This window comes from Diabrotica virgifera, chromosome 8 (genome assembly GCF_917563875.1).
Source record: "Diabrotica virgifera virgifera chromosome 8, PGI_DIABVI_V3a".
NCBI lineage: Eukaryota > Metazoa > Arthropoda > Insecta > Coleoptera > Chrysomelidae > Diabrotica > Diabrotica virgifera.
The window spans coordinates 25,646,783-25,672,299 of record NC_065450.1 but is presented as its reverse complement, the minus strand read 5'-3'; the positions used below and the strand labels follow the sequence as shown (position 1 = coordinate 25,672,299).

Here is a 25,517-nt window from a genome sequence, read left to right as displayed (position 1 = left end):
CATTAGTCATATATGCATAAACGACGTTTTTGAAATATCTTTCCCGTCATCCGAATATGTACTATCTTCTGGGAGACGTATAACTAAGATTTTAATTTTTGTTGTTTCCGATATTTCATTTGTTTGCTAAGTTTTATGTAAAGTGATATAATGTATATTGAACCGTTGTTATTCTCATCTGTATATACCTTTACATCCCCCATTCCTTTCCATGAATAAGAGGAAACAGTAGCGATCAACAGGTAGCGAAAACGCGTTCCAAGATTGCGGCTGTAATTTTGAATATTTTTCGAGATATTTGGCACACGTATTCTTAATATAATAAAGAATGGCGGTACAGAGCCCAATTTGAAAAATATATTAATATGTGGAAATTGCTCTGTAATTAAATACAATATTAAAAAAACGAGCCTGTACCGCCATTAAGAAGAACAAAAAAATACACTTTCTTCAAATAAACTTTTTTATCCGATGCCTAGATTTTGTGTCATTTTGGAACTACTAATGAAATAAAAAAATTTAGTAGTTCCAAAATGACACAAAATCTAGGCATCGGATAAAAAAGTTTATTTGAAGAAAGTACATTTTTTTGTTCTTCTTAATGGCGGTACAGGCTCGTCTTTTTAATATTGTATTTAATTACAGAGTAATTTCCACATATTAATATATTATTCAAATTGGGCTCTGTACCGCCATTCTTTATTATATTACGAATATGTATTTAAGCTAGCCCGAATACTCACTTGAGATTTAGTGTCTCTCTGCCCATTTGATTTGTTCTTCTGAGCTAAGCCACTCTTCATTAGTGTCTTAAATCTCTTCTCTTCTATTTTCCCCTATTTCGTCAGTTCTTTTTCTTTAAAAATCTCAATACCCAGAGTATAGAGGTTTCAGTTGGCCAACTTGTTAGTTTTTATTTGCATATTATTTCAGTTAGCAGGTAGACAAGATCTTCTAACTTGCTTGAATAGGTTACACCTACACCTGATATCTGTTCGGTCGTCAGTTACTTTTCTCATCACCCAATCTCTCACAATAAGAAATAAGATTAGGGGATAGTAGACAATCCTGTTTGACTTACTTTCTACGGCCATTTCTTCTGTTACTTCACCTACTGCGTGTTCTATTCTCCAAGATATTTATCCAAGTCGATAAAACATTGTGGGTATGAAATCGACCTGATTGCTCTTATTCTTTTTTAGTCCAGAAAGCCACTGCGCATCCGCTAGGAAAAATATTCTAATTCGGATTTTTTGCACAATCTTACTCAAAAAGGACTCCTTTTAACAAATTTGCATGTTGCCAGGACCAAAAGGTGGTCAAAAATTTTTTAAACGTTTTTTTTTTGTTTTTTTCCTAAAATTATTTTTTTCGCATGGAAAAAAGTTTTTTTAGGTTTTTTGGATCATTCCAAACCGAAAAGGTCTTTAGTAACTTTTCACTAAAAATGATAGTTTTTGACATATAAGCGATTAAAAATTGAAAAATTGCGAAATCGGCCATTTTTAACCCTCGAAAACTATGTGAAAAACTGAAAATTTTAATGTTACCAAGGTAGGTAGATATTCGTTAATCATCTATTGATGAAATCCCGAAGAGTTTTTTGCAATACAATATTCAAAACTCCTTTGTTTTTTAATTGCTAATCAAGCGTGCGCGACACTATTTTCCACCGACAGTATGGCGCAAATGAAAGGAATAAATTAGTTATTTCGTAAACCGGTGACTTTAAGGAAAAATCCCGAAACAGGTCGATTTTTATTTTTAAGTTATGATATTGTGGCATATATGGTATACAAGTGACGTCATCCATCTGGACGTGATGACGTAATCGATGATTTTTTTAAACGAGAATAGGGGTCGTGTGCTAGCTCATTTGAAAGGTTCTTCAATTATCTATTCAGTAATATAAACATTTACATAATTATTTATACAGGGTGTCCAAAAAATTTTTATTAAATTAAATTATTTGACAAAAAAAGAAGTAGAAGGACACCCTGTATAAATAATGATGTAAATGTTTACATTACTGAATAGAGAATTGAAGAACCTTTCAAATGAGCTACCACACGACCCCTATTCTTATTTAAAAAAATCATCGATTACGTCATCACGCCCCGACGGATGACGTCACTAGTATACCATATATGCCACAATATCATAACTTAAAAATAAAAATCGACCTGTTTCGGGATTTTTCCTTGAAGTCGCCGGTTTACGAAATAACGAATTTATTCCTTTCATTTGCACCATTACTGACGGTGGAAAATAGTGTCGCGCACGCTTGATTATCAATTAAAAAACAAAGGTGTTTTGAATATTGCATTGCAAAAAACTCTTCGGGATTTCATCAATCGATGTTTAAAGAATATCTACCTACCTTGGCAACATTAAAATTTTCAGTTTTTGACATAGTTTTCGAGGGTTAAAAATGTCCGATTTCGCAATTTTTCAATTTTTAATCGCTTATATGTCAAAAACTATAATTTTTAGAGAAAAGTCACTAAAGACCTTTTCTGTTTGGAATGATCCAAGAAACCTAAAAAAACTTTTTTCCATGGAAAAAAAATAAGTTTAGAAAAAAAAAACAAAAAAAAAACGTTTAAAAAATTTTTGACCACCTTTTGGTCCTGGCAACATGCAAATTTGTTAAAAGGAGTCCTTTTTGAGTAAGATTGTGCAAAAAATCCGAATTAGAATATTTTTCCTAGCGGATGCGCAGTGGCTTTCTGGACTATTTCTGTTTTCTCTTATTCCTATCTTTGTTTTCTTTATTTACAGTTCAGTCTACTGTTGCTTTTCAGATTACATATTTTTCTTGACTTCTAAGGTTTACGTAAGACGGTATTATTTCAATCGGCCTATGTTACCAGCACGGATTTTTTTTTGTTAGTATACTGATTCTTGTGATACTCACCTCTCTTAAGACATATATGACACAATAAAGTTTTAACAATATAGACTATGGGAATTTACCTCTGCTTTAAACCATGTCTGGTACATAGGAAAGTAATTAAGTAGGCGCAAAATTTCATGTCAATGCCTTTTAAATGCATCAAGTACTAGTACATTTTAGATGACCAAAAATAAGCATTTTTCTCAGAACCTTTATTAAAAATCAACATAAAACTTTTTACATATTAATATCTAACTCTTAGTGAATACAAAAAATATATTTTTTTTGGATTTATGCACGTACACTAACATTGTAGAGGGTTCCAAAGTCGAGGCCTCGAAAAAAAGTAGTTCCGATGGCGGACAGTTAATCTCAGGATTGGGATCACTGAAACAAAAAAATCATACGGCATTTGAAAAAGGAAGGTTTCTTACGTGACAATTTACCACCGTTAGTGAAAAATTCCGTAAAAATAGATTTTAAGAAAATTTGAAAATTTTTGTGAAAAATTCGCGCGGGTTTATTCAGTTTTTCATGGTTAAAAATATTTATTTTTTATTTTTTGGTCAAATTGTGGTAAATTGTCACGTAAGAAACCTTTCTTTTTCAAATGCGGTACGATTTTTTTGTTTTAGATATCCCAATCCTGAGATTAACTGTACGCCATCATTTTTCGAGGCCACGACTTTTGCGCCCTCTACAATATTAGTGTAAGTGTATAAATGAAAAAGGATACATTTTTTGTACTCTCTAAGAGTTAGATATTAATATGTAAAAATATTATGTTCATTTTTAATAAAGGTTCTAAGGAAAAAATTCTTGAAAAAATTATTATTTTTGGTCTTATAAACTGTACTAGTACCTCTAATCCTGAGAATACTAATAAATACTTTTGAAAAATTTAAACGCAGAATAAGAGAGTACATTATTACCGAGGGCCGAAATTCCCTGAAAACTTCTATGTGTAATGTTTATTTTAATAAGTTACAAAAGAAATTTTTTGTTTATTCTAAGGGACTTTTGGCCCTCGGTAATAATGTAATCTTTTAGTCTGCGTTAAAATTTTTCAAAAATATTTAGTAGTTTTCTCAGAATTCTAAAATAATGAACATTTAGTAAAATAGAAACAGCATTTAAAAAGCATTTCTCCGAAATTTTGCGCCTACGCTCTTAATAAATCATAGTATAAACTGATTTACTAATTATAGTTGTAATAATTTAAAATTATATTTTGTTCAATTTACTGTTGCTTTTATCTAAGCAGCTCACAAATATTTATTATTTTTTATTATTTTTATTATTTTTCCATAGTTTCATCGGTCTAGCATTTGTCAAATCTAATTTTCCATGAGAAATGGTTCTATCAGTATCATTTTTAGTAAACAAATTATTATTATTGTTTTCAGTAATCGCTTTTAGTGTTCTATCCTCTTTTCGTCTTTTGGTGGTTGTTGCGTGACTGCACCACAACTACTACTACTGTAGTGCAGTGAGTAATGAACAGTGTAGTGTCTGGGGACTCGGGAGATTGAGACCCTAGAAGCCCTGAAGAAGACATCAGACAGGATGTCGAAAGCTCGGTAGAGGGACAATCGACGCGGTTTAACCCGGAAGCCTGGTGAGATTTATATTCATTTTTGTAATAATAGTAATCTTAGTTTTAGGTTTAACTGTATTAACTTAAATATTTCCGAACATTTCTTAGACATAACTTGATTGCTTCTTAAGTTTGGCAAGTTATAACAGGAAGCAATTATACACTGCGATGCAAAAAAATCGAACCACTGAAAATTTGGTCATTTTTGATGTTTCGAATTTCCTAAACCTGTTGTCCGATTTAAGTGATTTTTTACCACGTTATAGCCTTATTAATTGACAATATCGCTGTAATAATATTGTTGCTAGACAGTCAAACTGTCATTGTATACCGGGTGTACGAGTCAAACTGTGCTTTTTCTCAAAGTTCGCATCACCCTGTGGATTTTTCTAGCATTTATAAAATACTGAAATTAAAACCCAACTATAGCCGCAGGTTTTCTTAAAATTTTGTCTTTCGATGGATTCGCTTATGTTGGATAATAAAAAAGTTAGGTACTTTAACAACTGGCCATGTTCGTCATCAGTACAGGGTGTTTCTAAATAAGTGTGACAAACTTTACGGGGAAATTTTACATGAGAAAATAATGACAAGTTGCTTTATAATCGTATGTCAGCAAACGCTTCGTTTCCGAGATACGGGATGTTAAATTTTTTTTATAAACTCACGATTTATTTATTGCTTTAAAACCAGTTGAGATATGTAAATCAAATTTGGTGGATTTTAAGACGTGGTTATTGCATATTTTTTGACATACAATTAAGAATATAATATTTACCATTGGCGCGCAAACGGGTATTATGACCGATAATATTATCTGTACGCACGCCAATGGTGAATATATAATTTTTAATTGTATGTTAAAAATGTGCAATAACTACGTCTTAAATCATATCAAATTTCATTTGCATATCTTAACTGGTTTTAAAGCAATAAATAAATCGTCAGTTTGTAAAAAAAGTTGAACATCCCGTATCTCGGAAACGAAGCGTTTGCGGACATATGATTATAAAGCAAATTGTCATTATTTTCTCATGTAAAATTACCCCTTAAAGTTTGTCGCACTTATTTAGAAGACACCCTGTACTGATGACGAACATGGCCAGTTGTTAAAGTAGCTAACTAACTTTTTTATTATCCAACATAAGCGAATGAATCGAAAGACAAAATGTTAAGAAAACCTGAGGCTATAGTTGGGTTTTAATTTCAGTATTTTATAAATGATAGAATAATCCAGAGTGTGATGAGAACTTTGAGAAAAAAGCATAGTTTGATTCGTACACCCGGTATACAATGACAGTTTGACTGTCTAGCAACAATATTATTACAGCGATATTGTCAATGCATAAGGCTATAACGTGGTAAAAAATCGCTTAACTCGGACAACAGGTTTAGGAAATTCGAAACATCAAAAATGACCAAATTTTTAGTGGATCGATTTTTTTGCACCGCAGTGTATTTCAAAAATATGTTATAAAGAAAATAAAATACCTAGTGTTGTGTTTATTTCATACTTTTTTTTTTCAGAATAATTTTATAATCCTAGTCTAAGACGAGGTGGTGGATGTTTTATAAATAGGGACACTCCCAATTGTTTATAACAAAAATTACATAATTTTAAATGCAGACATAAAAATATATAAAAGATCCAATACTATCTTATATCTAATATTAACTAATCCTCTATCGTCAATCCCTTAAAACCATTAAGTTAAGTTTTAATAAAAAACTACTTGGTGGACGGTACATATTATCTTATTGTTGTTATTTTTACCGCTCTACTGTATATAGTTAGCATTTTTGTTCGATATTATATTCTCAAAGATTTAGTGCAAATTTTGGTTGTTCTATTCTATTGTGTAGAATAAGATTCGCCTTTCTTGTATAAAAGTAGTTCAAATATATGTGAACTAAAAGACATTTTATATATAGAACATACATAAAGAAGAAACTAACGATATCATATAAAAACTAATCTTTCACTTTGGTTGGCTGGCAAAAATATAGCAAGTTAAGGTAAAAGGAGATAAAATACACTAAAAGGATGGAGTCAAAAATAAAAGCACAAACAGAGGTAAGTGACGGAAGCCATGAAGTAAAAATACATGCACATTAAAGCAGAGAGAAGAAATTAGAAAGGCATTATTTAAGAAATGACAAATTATCGGGACTTGCTAAATAATTACGATACCTACAAGGAATGTACGTCCAAGCTTGTAATCAGACACACATATAAAAGCTTATAATAACAAGACGATTGACTTACAATATTTTTAGTAGAACGCGTTCCGGCTTTGGCTCATATTATTTTGCACTTGTCAGTGATGCTCAACATTTCGCTATAATTATAAGATACTTCTTCAGATGTATAATGGGAAAGGAAAGCCGTGGACAAATGTAACAAGAATTTAATCCTAGAGGAAAAAAAATTGGTTTCTCCAAGTTTGCATTTGTTTCTTATTTTTTACCAAATAAATGTTTTCAAAACCTACGTTTTGTGATGGTTTTTGAAAAATTTTGTCTGTGATATTTTAGATTTAGTTTTTACTGGTTTTTGTTCAAGTTTTTTGTTTTAAATACACGTTTTATACGTTGTGCTACCAGTAGGACATTCTACAATTCTAGGATACACAACGAGAAGTTCGACAGGTTTGTGTATTATCACCTTTGTTATTCAATCCACATTCTGGTGACATATTTAAGGAAGCATTAAAAGATCTAGAAGATTTTGGCGTTAAGATATGTAAATATGGAGTGCTGTTAATTGCAATTAGATATTCCGACGATACTGTCATATTTTCTGACGCAATATATAGGCTTCAAGAGCTTTTAAACAGTATTAATGTAAAATGAGAAAGATTTGGGCCGAGCGTAAACGTAGCTAAAAAACAAAGTTCATGATATAGTTCGTGATAAGTCAAAAGAGGCGGAAACTAAATTTCGGATTATAATCCTCTGTGCTTTTTAAGATGTAAATATAAGGCAGAACAGAGTGATGAATTAATCGACAAGGGATTCTGTAATTGCATTCACGACTTGTCGTTCACTGTGATAATAATCTTTAGCGAACTAGTTCCTTTATACGCACAAAAATGAATAAAAATAAACCAAGAGTAAAAGCTGATTTAGATTTGATTTCAGAATAGAGTTTCCACTATATGCTTATGCGCATTTCGATCTCATAAATCTTCTCAGAGCACTTTTGTATACGCACTGAACTGGAATCAAATCTTTCTCATTTTTCGGCGTAATTATTAAAATAATTACAAAATATGCTAAACCACCAATGAACCCTAAACCAAAAGAGGCAGAAACTAAAATTCAGATTATTATCCTCTGTCCTTTTAAGATCTTCTTCTTCCTTCTTATATGTAGGCTTTGAAGCCTGTTTTTTCTGTTTTTTCTTCAATATTAGCCTCCTAGATTGTTTAAGTTATCGCACCATCTTTTTCTTGGTCTGCCAATACTTCTTCGTCCATTTGGTGACTTATCTCGTGCTATTCATACTATCCTATTCTCTGTCATTCTACTAATTTGTTCGTTCCACTCCTGTTTCCGTTTTGTCACCCATCCATTCATGTCTTCTACATTGCATGATCTTCTTATGTTTTCGCTTCTCTCCCTATCCATCAGACTTTTCCCTGATATTCGCCGGAGTATTTTCATCTCTGTTGTTTCTAGTAGTCGTCTCGTTTTAAATGTGTCAGGTCTTGTCTCCGCCGTATATGTCAAGATAGGTCTAATTGCTACTTTATAGATTCTTGCTTTTTGTCTTGTCTTAGGTGTTTGTTCTTCCAGATTGTGTCTTTAAGAGATCCCGACGCTTTATTTGCTTTTAAGCTTTGTTGTCGTACTTCCTCTTCAACATCTCCGTAACTGGTTATATCTATTCCCAGATATCTAAACCTTGCTTCCTGGTTTATTATTTTCCCATCAATTTCGATTTTACATCATAGTGGGTTATTATGTGTTGTCATACATTTGGTTTTTTTTTTGCTGATATTATCATATTGTATTTCTTGGCTGTTGTATTGAAGATGTGTGTTAATCTTTGGAGATTGTCTTCTATCTCGGCGATTAATGCGGCGTCGTCTGCATAACATAATATGTATTTGGATTTCTTTGTTCCCCATTCTGTAACCATGACCTTTACGTACTGCTTCTATTTTTGCGATTTGAGATGTAAATATAAAGCAGAAGAGAATGGTGAATTAATCGACAAGGGAATCCATAATTTCAATCATAACTTGTCGTTCACCGTGATGTTCTAGTTTCCGCCTCTTTTAACTTATGGTTCATTGATGGTGCTTGTGGCTTCTTTTATAATTATTTTAATAATCACAGCGAAAGATGAGAACAATTTGATTTCAGTTCAGTGCTTCTACAGAGGTGCTCTGAGGAGATTTATGAAATCGAAATGCGCAAAAGGACATAGTGAAAGCCGTATTCGGAAATCAAATCTCAATCATTCTTTACTTTAAGTTCATGATATTTAGTCTAACAAGATATAGCGATATCGTGTTACAAGTAAATAGAGCACAAATAGAACACTTTGAAAAATTTTTATTAATTTCTGGGAAGCATTACTAGACCAGATCTAGACCCAGACTCTAAGATTAAAAGTAGAATTAAAATGGTGATGACAACATTCAACAAAATGAGACCATTCATATGGGATGATAATCTTAACTTGAAAATATTAGAATGAATGACCAAACTCTATGTGTGGTCAATGTTGTGTTGACATGTGGATATGAAAAACGAAAAGAAATAACCATCTTGAGCCATTCCATATGTAGTTACACAGAAGAGTACGTAGCAGCTCACAGGGAAAACGTTTATATAACACATATGTTTTTTTCTTCTAGTGGCCTCCATGGCCGTTATCGATTGTTGGATATCATGTTGGCTACCATATTCGCTATCGTGACTTTATTTACAGCAGCGCTAAATAACCATATAGTCGATTTTTCGTATCATTTTCTTAGATTTTTCAGGCATGATGTCCTTCTTCTACCAGAACTACGTTTACCTTGGATCTTTTCCTGAATGGTCAGATGCAAAAGATCATATTTTTCAGGGTGTTTCGCGACCGAAGTATTTCGGCTTTATCTCTATGTAAATTTCATCTATGTTTCTTTACTAGGGATGTCGGTTATTGACAAAACACCGGTTTTCGGTTATACCGGTTTTTTTACTTACGGTTAAACCTGGCAGTTATAACTGGCCAAAAAACCGGTTATTCCGATAACCGGTGTTCGGCTTTTTTAATGAATAGCCAATACCCAGTAGTTACATTTAAATGCACTGTAGTTTGCAATTTATTTAGTTTTGCTCAACAGGCCATGTAGGCCCTGGGCGTGAAAAACACAATTACATTTTTTTTACTATACATATCTACAATATTAGTACATTGTTTACCGGGTAGGAAAAGCTTAACATTCCTGGACGACTGTGAAGATTGCTAAGTCGAGGCGCAAGCCGAGACTTAGCAACACAGAGTCCAGGAATGTGGCTTTTCCTACGAGGTAAACATACTATTTTTCCGCAAATCGTTTAAAATTCGACAGATATTGATTGATTTAAAAAAAACGCGATAATTTTATTCCCAAATAAATGGTGCTTTGAAATTCCTAATAAAATTACTTGGGTTACTATGGAAACGTATTGAGGTTGAATTGTCAAACTTGACGCTTATAAATAGAACACTAGCAACTGTACGGAATAGCTATTTGTATAACAAGGGAGGAAAGTGCTACTTTTCCTCCCGAGAATGAAGTTTACTGCCCGACGCGTAGCGGAGGGCAGTAATCATTCAAGGGAGGAAAAGGCACTTTACTCCCATGTTATACATATGGTTTTTCCACCTTCCTCAAATAACAAGTCATTTTTTCATTTCTACTTAATTTATTTACGTAACTAACCAACAAAATTTATTAGAACAAAAACAAACAAGTAGGTACAATATAACTGTCAACTGTCAAATATAAGTCAAATTATTACTGTAAACATTGTTAAATCAAAATAACAATTTACTGTTTTTTACCATTCTACAAAATACAGGGTGTTTTATAAATAAACGTTAAAATGTATAGATACTTACGTAATAGAAAATAGATATTGTACAGGGCGTCCATAAGTTGTATTTCATGAATGAAATACCATGACGTCACTTTTACTTTTCCTCCCTAGGGAGGAAAAGTACAACTTTGCTCCCTAACATCAGGTCCGGAAAAGTATACTTTCGGTAGAGGTAGGTGGAAAATATCATTTCCTTACAGTAAGGAAATGACATTTCCTTACAGTAAGGAAGTCCTGACTTTTTCTTCAAGAAATTTTGACAGGAATGTCAAAATTTCCTGGCGATTTGCGGAAAACAATATTAATTTGTCTATTTAAAAAATACATCATATAAATATATAGTTTTGCTATATAGTTTGCCATACTCCATTAAAATCGGTATCAATGTTATCGATATCGACACTATTGGAAGAGTACATCAATACCAAGATAATTAATTGATGTGTAAAGGGTTCAGGATGGCATTAGCAAAGCATAATCTCATAGACGAATTCATTTCTCATAATGTGTTCGAAACCTATCTTTTGAGATTTGATGGTGGGCTCGGTTATTTTTCATTCTTCTGAGGATCTCATCATTTACGACTCATCAGTCCACGAGATCTTAAGTATTTTTTAATATACATAGCAATATCTCAAATACTTCAAATTTTTTGTACATATCTTCGTTTAAGATCCATGATTAAACACCGTAAAAAGTGACAGAAAAGAGGTAGAATCGCCACATTCTTCTTTTTATACCAAAAGCGAGGTTGTGGCTCTTGAAGGAGGCCCTTATCCGGTTGAAGGTGGATCTAGTTTTCTCAATAGCACTCTTATTCTGGTTGTTGGTCCATTCTTCATTTATTATGGTGCCGAGGTAGCTGTAGTTCATTCTTTCTACTGGGGTTTGGTTGGCGTAGACTAGGCCTTCTGTTATCTTTTTCCTGACAATTACTATGATCTTTGTGCTCCATATTTACAATATTCTATATTCAGTCAATCTATACTAATAAATTTTGTGTTTATTCCCCAGTCAATATTAGGTTTGAAGAATAATACCTATTATATACTAGCTATCTAGCTTGTAGATGCTTTTATTTCAGTTTATATATGAATATATGAGAGTGGATTAAATGAACTCCATAATATATAAAAGAACTTCTCCATTTTTTCTCTGAATTCATTATTTTCCAGAGGTAATTTATCCGGTTTTTCACCGATTACTTTAAAATGAAAAACCGGTTCAAAAAACAACCGAAAAAACCGATTATTTCGAAGTAAAAAACCGGTTTTAGGTTATAACCGGTAGGTTTTTCCCATCCCTACTCTTTACTTTATTAACACGCATGTTATTTGTTTTATCGACCTAAGCATCTCCTCATTCCTAGCCTAGCTCTATCGATACCCTTATTCTTAGTTGTCGTCTGTATACATCTCAAAGGATTTCAATGGTTTCAGCTTAGCCTCACTTAGAGTTCCACTCCATAAAGTAGCAATGGAAAGATATAGCAATAGGACATTCGACTGCGAGGGTTTTGGCTGAATCCCACCATAAAGTGCAGAAAAATGGCATATTTGAAGTACATAATATATCATGGCTCCGAAATATTCGTGAATGGTCAGGCATAAAAAGTGCTGAACAGTCTTTCATAAAATATTTTCAAAATGCTGGAATATTAATGGCACATATCCGAGAAAGTAAAAATTTTGAAAAAGCACCTGATGTTTGACTTGGCCAAGTGACCCATTATTTTTAAAAATATGTCACACAATCTAGATTTAGCATAATGTCTCCTACAATATTCCAAAGTCTAAATGAAAAAAAAAAACAGATTTTAATTTGCAGGAAATTGTTTAGATTTTACTCTCAAGGAAAATAAAATCGATTATATTTCAGATGAATATATGCAAAAAAATACGATCTACATTTAGGACACTTTTGACTGGGTCATTCAATTGGAAGCTTAAGATAAAAAAAGCTTAGATGTGTTTAGATAACTAAACGCACTGAGCAGCGATTCAGTCTCGAGAGACTACAAGAACCAATTAGTGCAGTCACTGAAGGTTTTCACCTCCGATTTCGTTAAACCTCCATCGATTTTCATGAAAATTGGTGAGCAGTTAGAGGATACCTCAAGGAACAAAGGTGATTTGGTGCTAACTTGAGCTTTTACCCTGGGGTGGATGCCACCCCTTTTCTGGGGTGAAAATTATTTTAATAAAAATAATACCATAAATCGATAGAGGGACAAATTCTAAGCAAAATTTGTTATATTAAGTTATTAACATCAATCAATACTTTTTGAGTTATTAAAGATCAAAAATTTTATTTTTTCGTAGAAAAAATGCATGTTATAAAGCAATTTTTCACGTATAACTCAAAAACTATTAGCTTTTACAAAAAAGTTATTCTTACCAAAATTGAAGACAATAAAAAATTGAATACACTGTTCACTCAAAGTACTAAATTAATATTAGTTCAAAGTGAGTTATAGGTAACAGAATGTATGTATATTTTTTCGATGAGTACTGAAATCTAAGTATTCAAGCTTAAATAACGAGAAAACGATGCATTTTATAAAATATACATATTTAACACTTATCAAAGTACTTCAGAATACCTAACAAATAATCTCCATAAGAAGTTAATAGCATCAAAATTAAGCAAGTTATGATGAAACTAAGAGAACCCTTTCGAATTTTTTAGGAAAAAGTGAAAAATAAAACATACGCCATTTCGACAAAAATTAAAATTTATAGTAATCCTTAAAACAATTTCTTTGTATTAGTATAAGTAATGATTTGAACAATTTTCACCGGTTTAGAATGCATATTTTTGAAAAAAGATATACTTTAAAAAAATCAGAATTTTTAAAATTATCGTCATTTTCATTTTCTTTTGATAATAACTTTAAAAATGCTCAATATATGTAAAAAATGGTAAATAACCAAATTTTAGTGTTTTGTATATCAAATATTATATTTTTTCACCATTTCTCTAGGCTGAAAAATGACCGAGATAGAAACGTTTAAAGCTTAAACTTTGCTGCGAGAATCATGTAACCGTGGCCATTTAATCTTTGATTTTTATAAAAGTAAGGGGTTTGAAAGATTAGATTTAACGCATTTTAATAGCCTTTTGAATTACCTTTCAAACCGTTTTTAGGTGAACCTGATATCTTAAAAATTAACGGAGTTATTAAAAAAAACGATAATATTTTTTGGAAAAATTTTTAAAAGATAAATTTAAAAATTTTTGGAGCATAAATTTTAATGCTATTGTCCTTTTCATGATCATTTTTCAGTGCGTAACAAATGATAGGAAAAAGGGTAAGTCTGTGATAATACACATTTATGACATTTATTCTAACATGACATTTTAGTTAAATCTGACAGTTGTCACATTTGATTTTTAATTTGGAATAAAAACAAATCAAATGTGTTTCTTGCATTTATAAAATGGTATTTTCTTTGATTTGTATAGTCTTATAAATTATACAGATTATATTTGTAATATTATTATCTAATTAAAAAAAAATTTTTTTATTATGGCGCCATCTATCGACAACTAAAATAACTAGAATAAATGTTATAAAAATGTCACCGACGAAATGTAATCACCGACGTGCCTTTTTTTCTGTCACATACAATTTAATGCGTTAGAAAGAAATCGAAAAACTGTGACGCACTGAAAGATGATCATGAGAAATACTTTATTAACTTGTTCTATCTCATTTGATAGATATTTCTAAGTACTTTCGCAAATGTTTAATCAGTTTATGTTATACATAATAATGCATCAGCTTTAAGCTTGAATACTTTGGTATTCGCCAAAAAAATATGCATTCAATTATCTATAAGTCACTTTCAGTTAGTTAATACTAAAAGGTTTTTTTAGTAAGGAGTTTATTTAGTTTTTTATTAGCTTCAATTTTGGTAATAATAAATTTTTTGTAAAAACTTATAGTTTTTGAGCTATCTTAAAAATCGCTTAAAAACATTCATTTTTCTTAAGAAAAATTAAAATTTTTGGTCTTTAATAACTCAAAAAGTTTTGATTTATTTTAATAACTTTATATAACAAATTTTGCTTAGAATTTGTCCCTCTATCTAATTATGGGGTTATTTTTAATAAAATAATTTTCACCCCGAGAAGGGGTGGCATCCACCCCAGGGTAAAAGCGCAAGTTGGCACCATGTCACCTTTGTTTCTTGAGATATACTCTAACAACCACTACCAATTTTCATGCAAATCGATGAAGGTTGAACGAAATCGGAGGTAATAAGCTCATATCCACCTTCAGTGACTCCAATAAATGAGAGGATATTTTTTACGTGGAACATGTAGTCCCAAATAAATATTTTAGTTTGTTGTTTAATTTTGATTTTTCGTCCATAAATCTGTAGTTACAGCAACAAGTCTTTCTTATTATACTTATCAAGAAGTTACTTAAGACCATAGCGAAACTGGATCAAGTCGAACAACATGATCCAAAATCGGAACACAATTTATAAAAAAATTACGAACAATAATTATTGTATTGTATTTTACGAGTTTGTATATCAGAGATATTTTTCTTTAATTATAAAAATAATTTGGTTTATCACATACTAAATAATTAATATTTCCTGTGCTTCTTTCAACATAACGAAAGTATAGTAGTTTAGAGAGTCAAATATAAAAATATCCTTACTAAATCCTTCTATATTTATTTATAGTCTAGGCGCCAGCTAGATCACTGTGGCCTTTCCAATTCTGATGGGCAAACTCAACGGTTTTTTATGGATTTTTTACTGCTGATTACGAATTTCGAGAGTGGATTTCGATACTAGTGGTCAAAAAATTGTTACAAACAATTTAATTGATTATAAATTGTTTATAAGGCTCTATCTCATAAACTAAAAGAGATAAATTTTTTTTAAATAAAATTTGTGCCTTAATGTAAGATAAAGAAAACAGCGTTGACTGTTTACTAAACTTAAATCTAATAATTAAAACTTTGCAGATATTGCAATTTGCAAAATAAGTATTTTTCTAATATTCTTCGATTGTAACACAGCATACATTCGACGGATGCAAATGAGCTTTACAAAGTTACAGTTTAATTATAAGAATTATGTGATACACATGTGATAACATTTTCCCAAGAGCAGAGTGTTCCTTTTGAGTTTTTCTATCAGTAATATTTATTAAAGTATAAATGTTTATTGCTCAAATTTGCTTAACACCCTTAATAAAGAATTTTTTAAAGAAAATTATAACTTCAAACGGGTATAACTTTAATACAAATAAATATAACGTAATTTAACGAACTTTGTTTGAAAGTCTATGAGTTAAGCTTTAAAATTAGTTTGTAAAGTATAAAAGCTTTGTAAGGCTCATTGTCATGCGTAGAAGCCGAGTTACGATCGAAAAAGCTTCGAAAAATTCTATTTTGCAAATTTGCTTATGCACTAATTTTACAACATCTTGAGTTCTAATTATTAAATTTAAGATTGGTTAAACGCCAATTTCTTGGTTTTTTTTATTAAGGAACAAATTGTATTTAAAAATTTTTTCATCTCTTATAGTTTATGAGCAGGAGCCTTATAAACAATTAAATATTTTATAACAATTTTTTGACCACTCGAATCGAAATCCACCCTCGAAATTCGTAATCGGCATCCAAAAATCCATAAGAAACCGTTGAGTTTGCCCATTAGAATTGAAAAGACGACGGTGACCTATATTTGCCTATACTATTAGTAGGGTTATTAAAAACTACAAAAAACACCGCACACCAATGATAAATAGCTCTAAATGTTAAGGGACAAATAACACATTGTACAAATACACTTATAATAAACACGTATACTGATAAACGTATGACCAGAAGCAAATGGTTGATGTTTATACCTAGATACTACAACGAAGTAGGTTTGATGATTGTAGGGTCGACAATTGCTAGACCGACTTACTCTGTAGCTTTTGGAAAGGGCATGCCTATAAATGACGGACTCAGAGTTTCTGTATACATTTCCATTCCAGTGCCCCTTAAATAGTCATTGGTCCACACTTGCATATCTGAAGACTATAATTATAAGTTTAAAACGATGTATAATATATAATAATTGGTTCCATGATATCTCGTAACGCGACAGTTCGTAACCCCACAAGTGGTAACGGACAATTCGTAACGGCGACACTTCGTAATGGCGACAGTTTGTAACTATATTCATAACGGTATAATTCGGAATGCCAGCATTTAACCCTTTTTAACAATAGTACATTCCTGGACTCTGTGTTGCTAAGTCTCGGCTTGCGCCTCGACTTAGCAATCTTCACAGTCGTCCAGGAATGTTAAGCTTTTCCTACCCGGTAAACATACTATTTTTCCGCAAATCGTTTAAAATTCGACAGATATTGATTGATTTAAAAAAAACGCGATAATTTTATTCCCAAATAAATGGTGCTTTGAAATTCCTAATAAAATTACTTGGGTTACTATGGAAACGTATTGAGGTTGAATTGTCAAACTTGACGCTTATAAATTTAATTGCTGGTGTTCTCGAAAGTAAAATGATAAGTGATGATGAAATTTCCATTCCTGGGACTCCTCCAGAGCTGGTTGAGGCAGTGAATACTGCTTCATTAGAATTATTGCCAAAGAAATCAAGAGAAAAGTACGAAAATGCATACAGACGTTTTATGGATTATCGCATGAGTAAAAATACGAGTTCTTTCTCAGAAAATGTTGTAATGGCATACTTCCTAGACCCGTGTTTAAAGATGAAATCTTCAACATTATGGGCCAATTATTCAATGCTGAAGTCAACCCTTGCACTTAAAAACAATGTAGATATATCTACATACTCAAAACTTCGTTCTTTATTGAAACGGCAAGCTCAAGGTTATAGGGCAAAGAAATCTAAGATTTTAACGAAGGAAGAAATTGAAAAATTTATCCAGGAAGCTCCAGATAAAGAAAATTTAATGATTAAGGTAATTTACAAGGTTTTAATAGCACTGTGTTTTCTATCATTTATGTAGAACACTAACAACTGTACGGAAATATCATTTCCTTACAGTAAGGAAATGACATTTCCTTACAGTAAGGAAGTCCTGACTTTTTCTTCAAGAAATTTTGACAGGAATGTCAAAATTTCCTGGCGATTTGCGGAAAATTAATATTATTGAATTTATACACAAACACGTTTTGCATAATTTGTGTATACAGTATGGTGCAAATGAAAGGAATAAATTCGTTATTTCGTAAACCGGCGACTTTTAGGAAAAATCCCGAAACAGGTCGATTTTTATTTTTAAATTGCGATAATTTGGCATATATGACATACTATCGACGTCATCCATTTGTGCGTGATGACGTAATCGATGATTTTTTTTAAATGAGAATAGGGGTCGTGTGTTCTAACGTTACAAACGTCACATCTTTGATATTTTATTTTTAAATAATTATTTTATTTTATTTTCTTTAATATTTCATTAACAATAATCTTCTTCTATTTGTTTTATTATCTTCTAGATCTTCTTTTATTATCTTCTATTTACTATATCTCTTTTCATTAAAATCATCAATTGAATATACTGAACGTACATCGTTTACATTCTTACTCTGTAAGTATCTGTAAGTAACAAGACACTTACTCAACACACACACTACACATTACACCTGAGTTAGTGATAGGTAGGGAGCGGATTTCTATGCGATCAATTTTGATCAAATATGCGCATATATATGCAGTAAAAAATTACGAAATATGCGCAAGATATGCACAAAAATTCAAAAAATGCGCATTTTGAGAAACCAAAAACTGATACCAATAGTTACCTCTTTAAAATAAAACAACAATATCACTATATATTATATCTTCAATTACAATTCACTACAATGTGTTTTCGATTATAATTCACTACAGAAGTAATTTGTGGAATATTTAAAATACATTGTTAAAGCCGAAAATTCTACACCAAAATCAATTTCAAAAATTTCCATTAAAAATTTCGCGTATATCCTCCAAAGTTTTAAAGCCGTTTAAGACGGGATCTGATCCTGTCATGAATATGTCAATTTCCGTTAGAAAATCATAAACAATGGTTAAAGGTGTAAATTCTCTTAACAATAGGAGATTTAAAAGAATCACCAGAATTATAGGTACCTACTAAATGGGGATACAAAGTGTATTAAATATAATAAAAGTAAATAAAATTCGGATTTCTCGGTAAACCATCCTTTATCATTTTAACATGCTACAATAATTTTATAACGGCGCGTACTATAAGCACTATAAGTACTTTGTGTAAGGGTATTTTCTAAGAAAAAATGAAAAGGCAGTGAATGGGCGCGTTCACCAGATGCAAACGTTGGCAATCAGTTTGCGCTTTATGCTTCTGAACGACATGCTAACGTCAAACATGTTTGGAAAGCGGTCGTCATTTTTGCAAACATAAAATATTTAAATTGTATATATTGTAGAATATATTGATAAGGGTTTTATATATAAAATAAAGGCTACTGAAGACATTCTGCTACGTTATTATCTATTAAATAAATTTTCTTTTTTCCTTTAATAAAAAAAAAAAGTAAATTCAAAAACGTATTTATTGAGAAAATTTATTTTAGGTTACGTTCAAACCAAGCAAGGAAAATGTCAAATTTTAACCTAAACAACCAATCGTTCAGCTCGCTGTCAACATGTTTAGAATCAAAGCGCAAACATTTGTGAACGTGTTTGCATCTGGTGAACGCAGTCAATGAGCCGTCTCTCTTCAGGTAGTTCTCGAATTAATAGATACGACAGCCTGTGCGGGGAAATATTTTGCGCCAAATTAAAAAATTTATTTTTTTTTTGACTTAAATGTTTTGAAATAGGCACAAAATATGCATGTTTCTTTAAAAATATGCAAAATTTAGTTAACTTCTCAAATATGCGAAATATGCATGCAATATGCATTTAGCATAAAATCCGCTCCCTAGTGATAGGTTATACAATTACGTGGCTAAAGGTTCTAGTTCTAAACCAAGGCCAGAATCAGAGAAAAAAAAAAAGAAAAAAAGTATCTGTCTCAATACGGAACATGCCCGGCACTGCCTGCGTCTCACTATCATGAAAGTGACACTTCATCCCTACTCGCTGACACAAAATCCAAATGGAAGGGAAAAATAAATCTATTTAAAGGGATGAGCCCATAAGGCCTTATCTATTTCCAGACTTTCACTCTCTTGGGGTAAGAATATTATAATAATAATAATAATAATTTATTCAACAACAATAATAGGTACAATTTTTTTTAGATATTTACATATAAAGTGAATAAATTAACCCGAAGGTCTCCGAGAGGTGTGGATACACCTGTTTCGGTAAATAGGATATAAAATAATAAATAATAACATATTAACGTAAATAACATAAATAACATAAATAGCAACATAATACAATATAATATAATACAATTAATAGATAGGTACGTTTTTTTTAATTGTAAATACACAGTTATGTTTTAGTAAATATGATACGTAGAATAAATAATATAATGAAAACAATAAAATAAATACTTAGTTTAACAATAAAACACGAATAATTAATTTTTTATTAAACAATTATGTATGGCTCAATTAGTTAGTAATATTTTTGAAGAATGGTGTATATACGCATGTTTTATTAAATATGATAAAAATAATAAGCAAAATAAATCAGTTTAAAACAATATACAATTTGAAATATAGGTATAAAAATTGGTAGTGACTCTACAGTTTCATTTATTTTTTTGTTTGTTTTATGTATGTAAATGTATGTAAATTTAAGCTGCTATAATGATGTCACAAAAATTTCTTGTTTGTTCCATCAGAAATGATTTTAATTTTTTTTTTAAATACAAGAACATTCTTAGTATTTTTGATATCACTGGGGATATGATTATATATTTTTGGGGCTAGAAATAGAAAACTTCTTTGACATAAGGACTTTGTCATTTTCGGAATCATATAGAGGTGTTTGCCTCTTGTATCATACTCATGTGATGGTAAATTGTTGTCTGTTTTCATGGTGTGATATTTTAAAGACACACAAAGAAAGTATAACTGTTTCAAGTCAAATATATTACTATCCTTATATAATCTATCTGTAGAGTAGGTGTATGGTTTAGACATAATAATTTTCAGAAATCTTCTTTGTATGATTTCCAGTGGGAGAATGTGTGTTTTCAGGGCGCTTCCCCAAGCCAGTATACCATAACGGAGATGACTTTCTACTAGTCCGTAATATAGTGTGCGAAGGTATAGGTATGTGTTTTTTAAGATATTTAAACTTATACAGGATAAACTGTAGCTTTTTAATGATATATTTAATGTGAAAATCCCATTTTAGATGTGTATCTATAAAAACTCCTAGATATTTAACATTTGTTACGGGTTTCATATAAAAATTTTGTTTATTATGTGATATTTGAAGGGGTTTGAAAAGATCAGTGGTCAAGTTAGAGTTAAATATTGGTAGATAAACAGTTTTTTTTAAATTGATTGTTAGTATTTTGTAGTCAAACCATTCTTTTATTAGTTGTAGATCACATTCTGTTTTTTTTTTAATTCATACCAATTCTCAGCATCATAAATAATAGCAGTATCATCAGCAAACCCAATTATATGCCCTGTACTCTGTAATGAAAATAATCCATTTATATATAGATTAAACAGGACAGGGCCTAATACTGTTCCCTGTATATATTACGTATCATATTTTAATTACATTTCTCCATCTAACAGTGTTTCTAATGTTTTTTTTATATCTAATCTAATCTCCAATGCCAGACCATGTGTTCTGATATTTTAGTTCTAACTATATTATCTTTTTAATTTACATATTTTATATGCACGTTTAGTAATCAAAATTTTAACTATTCTCCTCATCTAAATTCCATTTAATTTACCCTTACTATTTATTATTTTTGGATACTATTTGGCGAAGGTACAATTATGTTATTAACTTCTTGATTGTGGATATGTGTTTTACGGTTACAGTTTTTGGATAAGATCACCGTCCTCCCTCTGGGAGCTTCAAAAAAGCCTATCGCCGGCGATGACACTAAGGCTGATGACAATGGGACCATGACATCTAGACAGCAGCACCCAACCTCCAAGTACGACACCACCAAGACCGTAGCTGCAATGACCTAGGGCCACAACATCTGCCCAGGTAAAGAGAAGTCCACAACAGTACCATTCAACATCAAGAAGTTACCATTGAATACCAAAAGCCATAAGTATAATCCAGAATTTTTAGTTTTTGGTAAGAATTTGAATATATTTGTTAATGCAATTTACTAAATTATATTTTTATTATATCTTTATGAACAATCAACATAATTAGTTAAAAATACTGTTTTGTTTGCTTCCATTCCAAACTTTCATAGTTCATTTCTAAGATTAGGACAAGACGAATACACACCTGAGTGACTGAGCTAAGCTAAGGGTGTAACGATGGCTTTATTAGATGATTGAGGTAATATTTTCGAATATTATTTTAATTAGCTGGGGTAGTCCATCACTTATTTCGTTTCAGTGTTAGCTTATCTTAAATGTTATTCAATTCTCTATTTAGTAATATAAACATTTACATATTTATTTATACAGGGTGTCCAAAAAAATTTATTAAATTAAATAATTTGACAAAAAAAGAAGAATGTATGTAATTTATTTAATTCAAAATACATTTTATTGCTATCACAAGTCAGAAAAAAATGTTTATTTTACAAATAAATATTGATTTTCGCTTAAATTAAATGTTCAAACTTCCAAGACGCAGGTGGTTGGTGGGAGCTGGTTTGAACATTGAATTTAATCGAAAAGCAATGTTTCTTTGTGAAATAAACTTTTTTTCTGTTTTTGGGTAACAGTAAAATGTACTTTGAATTAAATAAATTACATACATTCTTCTTTTTTTTTGTCAAATAATTTAACTAAAAAATTTTTTTGGATACCCTGTATAAATAATTATGATAATGTTTACATTACTGAATAGAGAATTAATTAATAGCCTTTCAAATGAGCTAGCACACGACCCCTATTCCTATTTTAAAATCATTGATTACGTCATTACGCATATATGGATGCCGACATTAGTATGACATATATGCCAAAAGATCATAATTTAAAAATAAAAATCGATCTCTTTCAGAATTTTTCCTTAAAGTCGCTGGTTTACGAAATAATGAATTTATTCCTTTCATTTGCACCATACTGTATACTTAAAGTAATGGTATTTTGTAAAGACTACATACTTCTTTTTAAATATTATATTTCAGACCAATTTTTGCATATATTCTTATTAATATGACAACTAAAGAGTTCTTTAAAATTATTTATCTTTAAATGAAACAAATTAAAAATAATTTAAGATAATATGTATTTATGATAATAATTAATACAATTACTATGGTTCATTTTTAAATACTAGGAGTAATTCAAATTTACCGCGTCGTAATGCTTGTTTGTAATTGGTCCAACCACAGGCAAGCTCCCTCCACTAAATTATGAAATTTTGACACTATTGACATTTATGAAATTTCGACACTAATGGGATTTAAAATTAGTGGGTTAATTAAGTTATATCCGAGATTTTTTTTGTTTTCTATGATATTTCTTTAATTTTTAGATTTCTAGCCTGCATTTTTATATAAAAAACAGCTATTTTTAAAACTATTTAGCGACGTATTACTGTAATATAATATTTATGGATTACCGTCAAATAGTCTAAGAGCTAGTGAACCCTCCAACTAACGGTCGTCCTATAAGCCTAGAAATTTTTCTAGTGATAATTCATACCACACCAAGGCTAAAAACCATGACCTAGCAGGAATCAGCGGTGCACGTGTATCTACCAGGTGAATCGAAAAGTGCAAATTTAGGGGGTAAAATAAACTTTCTCCTGTAAGGTTTAAATTTAAGTATGTGTTTGAGTAAGTCATTCAGAAGAAATGTGTACAATGACAGGCGATTCTGAAGAGCATAAGACCTTGCCAGGCGAGGGGAAAAATTAGGGGTTTTTCCTAAAATTATTCTTTTTGCATCGAACAAATTTTTTTTAGGTTTTTTGAATCATTCCAAACAGAAAAGGTCTTTAGTGATTTTTCTCTTAAGTTAATAGTTTTTGTTATATAAGCGATTGAAAATTTTGAAAATTGCGAAATCGGCTATTTTTAACCCTAAATCGGACATTTATCTAAAAATTTCAAAGTTGCCAAGGTATTTAGTAGATATTTTTTAAATATTGATTGATGAAATCCCAAAAACCCCTAATATTTCGCCTCGCCTGGCAAGGTCTTATGCTATTTAGAATCGCCTGTCATTGTACACATTTCTTCTAAATGACTTACTCAAACTCATACTTCAATTTAAACCTTACAGGAGAAAGTTTATTTTACCCCCTAAATTTGCACTTTTCGATTCACCTGGTAGATACACGTGCACGACTGATGCCTGCCAGGTCATGGTTTTTAGCCTTGGTGTGCTATGAATTATCACTAGAAAAATTTCTAGCCTTACAGGACGACCGTTAGTCGGAGGGTTCACTAGCTCTTAGACTAAAAGGCCGACATGATCAATCAAAAAGGAGATGAATCTGGTTATTTTTCTAGTGGCATTATTGGGTTTGAAGCTGTCTTTTAAGTTTACTCTTTATATTTAAAAAGTAAACCATGGATTATATTTATTTTCAGACATAATTTTAACAATATATTTATCCACGAAATATGAAATATGTTAAAAATGTTTATGCTTATGCTAGTTCGATACATTGATAAAGATAATTTCAATTGTAACTCTTCTTCTTCTTCTTCTTCTTCTTCTTCGTCTTCTTCTTCTTTTGGCATCATAACCCTGGATGGGTATTTGCCTGTCTGGCTATGTCCCTCCATTCAGTTCTCTCTTGAGCCCTTCTCCTCCATTGTCTAACCTAAACCATATTCATGGTTTTCAGGTCGTCTTCCACGTCATCCAATAATCTCGTCCTGGGTCTTCCTTTTTTCCGCCTTCCTATCGGCTTCCACTGTAACATATTCTTTGTCGTTTTCGTGTCTTCTTGTCGCTGAACATGTCCCAGCCATGACAGTCTTTGACTTTTCACAAATCTTACAATGTCATACCCTTCATTCAGTTCATTAACCTCGTCGTTTCTCATGATCCTCCATGTGCCGTCTTCCTCTTGCACCGGGCCATATACTTTTCTCAGTATCTTTCTCTCGATTGTCCTGAGTTGGGCTTCATCTTTTCTCGTCATTACCCAGGTTTCACAACCATAGGTTACTACGGGTCTAATCAAAGTTCTGTAGATAGTCATTTTGGTTCTCTTGTCTAATAATTTCGATGTCATCAATCTTTTGTTGGGATAGTATGTACGATTTTCACTGGAAATACGTGCATTAATTTCACTACTTACGGAATTCTTCTGATTGGTTTCTGTGCCCAGATATGTGAAGGCATCCACACGTTCAATATTATAGTTGTCTATTGTTATATTATTTTCATTCTCAGGTGTTCTTTTGATGGTCATGTACTTAGTTTTTGTTTCGTTTATTTTATTTTATTTTCCATGTCAATTGTAACGCTAGTAAAAGTTATTTTCCATGTCAACAATAATAAACAGAATAATTCAATTTTAACATTACGAATCACACCGTTATGAATTATCGGTGTTACGAACTGTCGCCTTTACAAATTGTCCGTTAGCATTTATGGAGTAACGAACTGTCGCGTTACGAGATGTCTTGTTACGATAAAAATTATGAAAAATATTGGACTTAATATGTGGGCTGCATGCAAGAGTGGCACAACTCAGAACTGAAAAAGTTTAGACAACCAGTTTGTAAAAATATTGCGATTTTTATTAAATTGATTTTATTTATGGTATAAGGATTGCTATTAAAAGTCATTTTTGATAGCAATACTAAAAATAAAATAAATTTAATAAA

At 31.2% G+C, this 25,517-nt stretch overlaps 1 protein-coding gene across 5 annotated transcripts in view; it reads right to left on the bottom strand.

Annotated features, from left to right (window-relative positions):
• Positions 1 to 25,517, bottom strand: part of LOC114336268 (calcium-activated potassium channel slowpoke) — a 663,340-nt gene that overhangs the window by 256,684 nt on the left and 381,139 nt on the right. The window contains exon 13 of one of the 5 annotated variants that reach the window (XM_050659851.1): positions 16,514 to 16,626. The exons of the other annotated variants lie outside the window; for them this stretch is intronic. Coding sequence (XP_050515808.1) covers positions 16,514 to 16,626 — 113 coding nt within the window. The remainder of the gene's footprint in view (positions 1 to 16,513; positions 16,627 to 25,517) is intronic. 5 annotated transcript variants of the gene reach the window in all.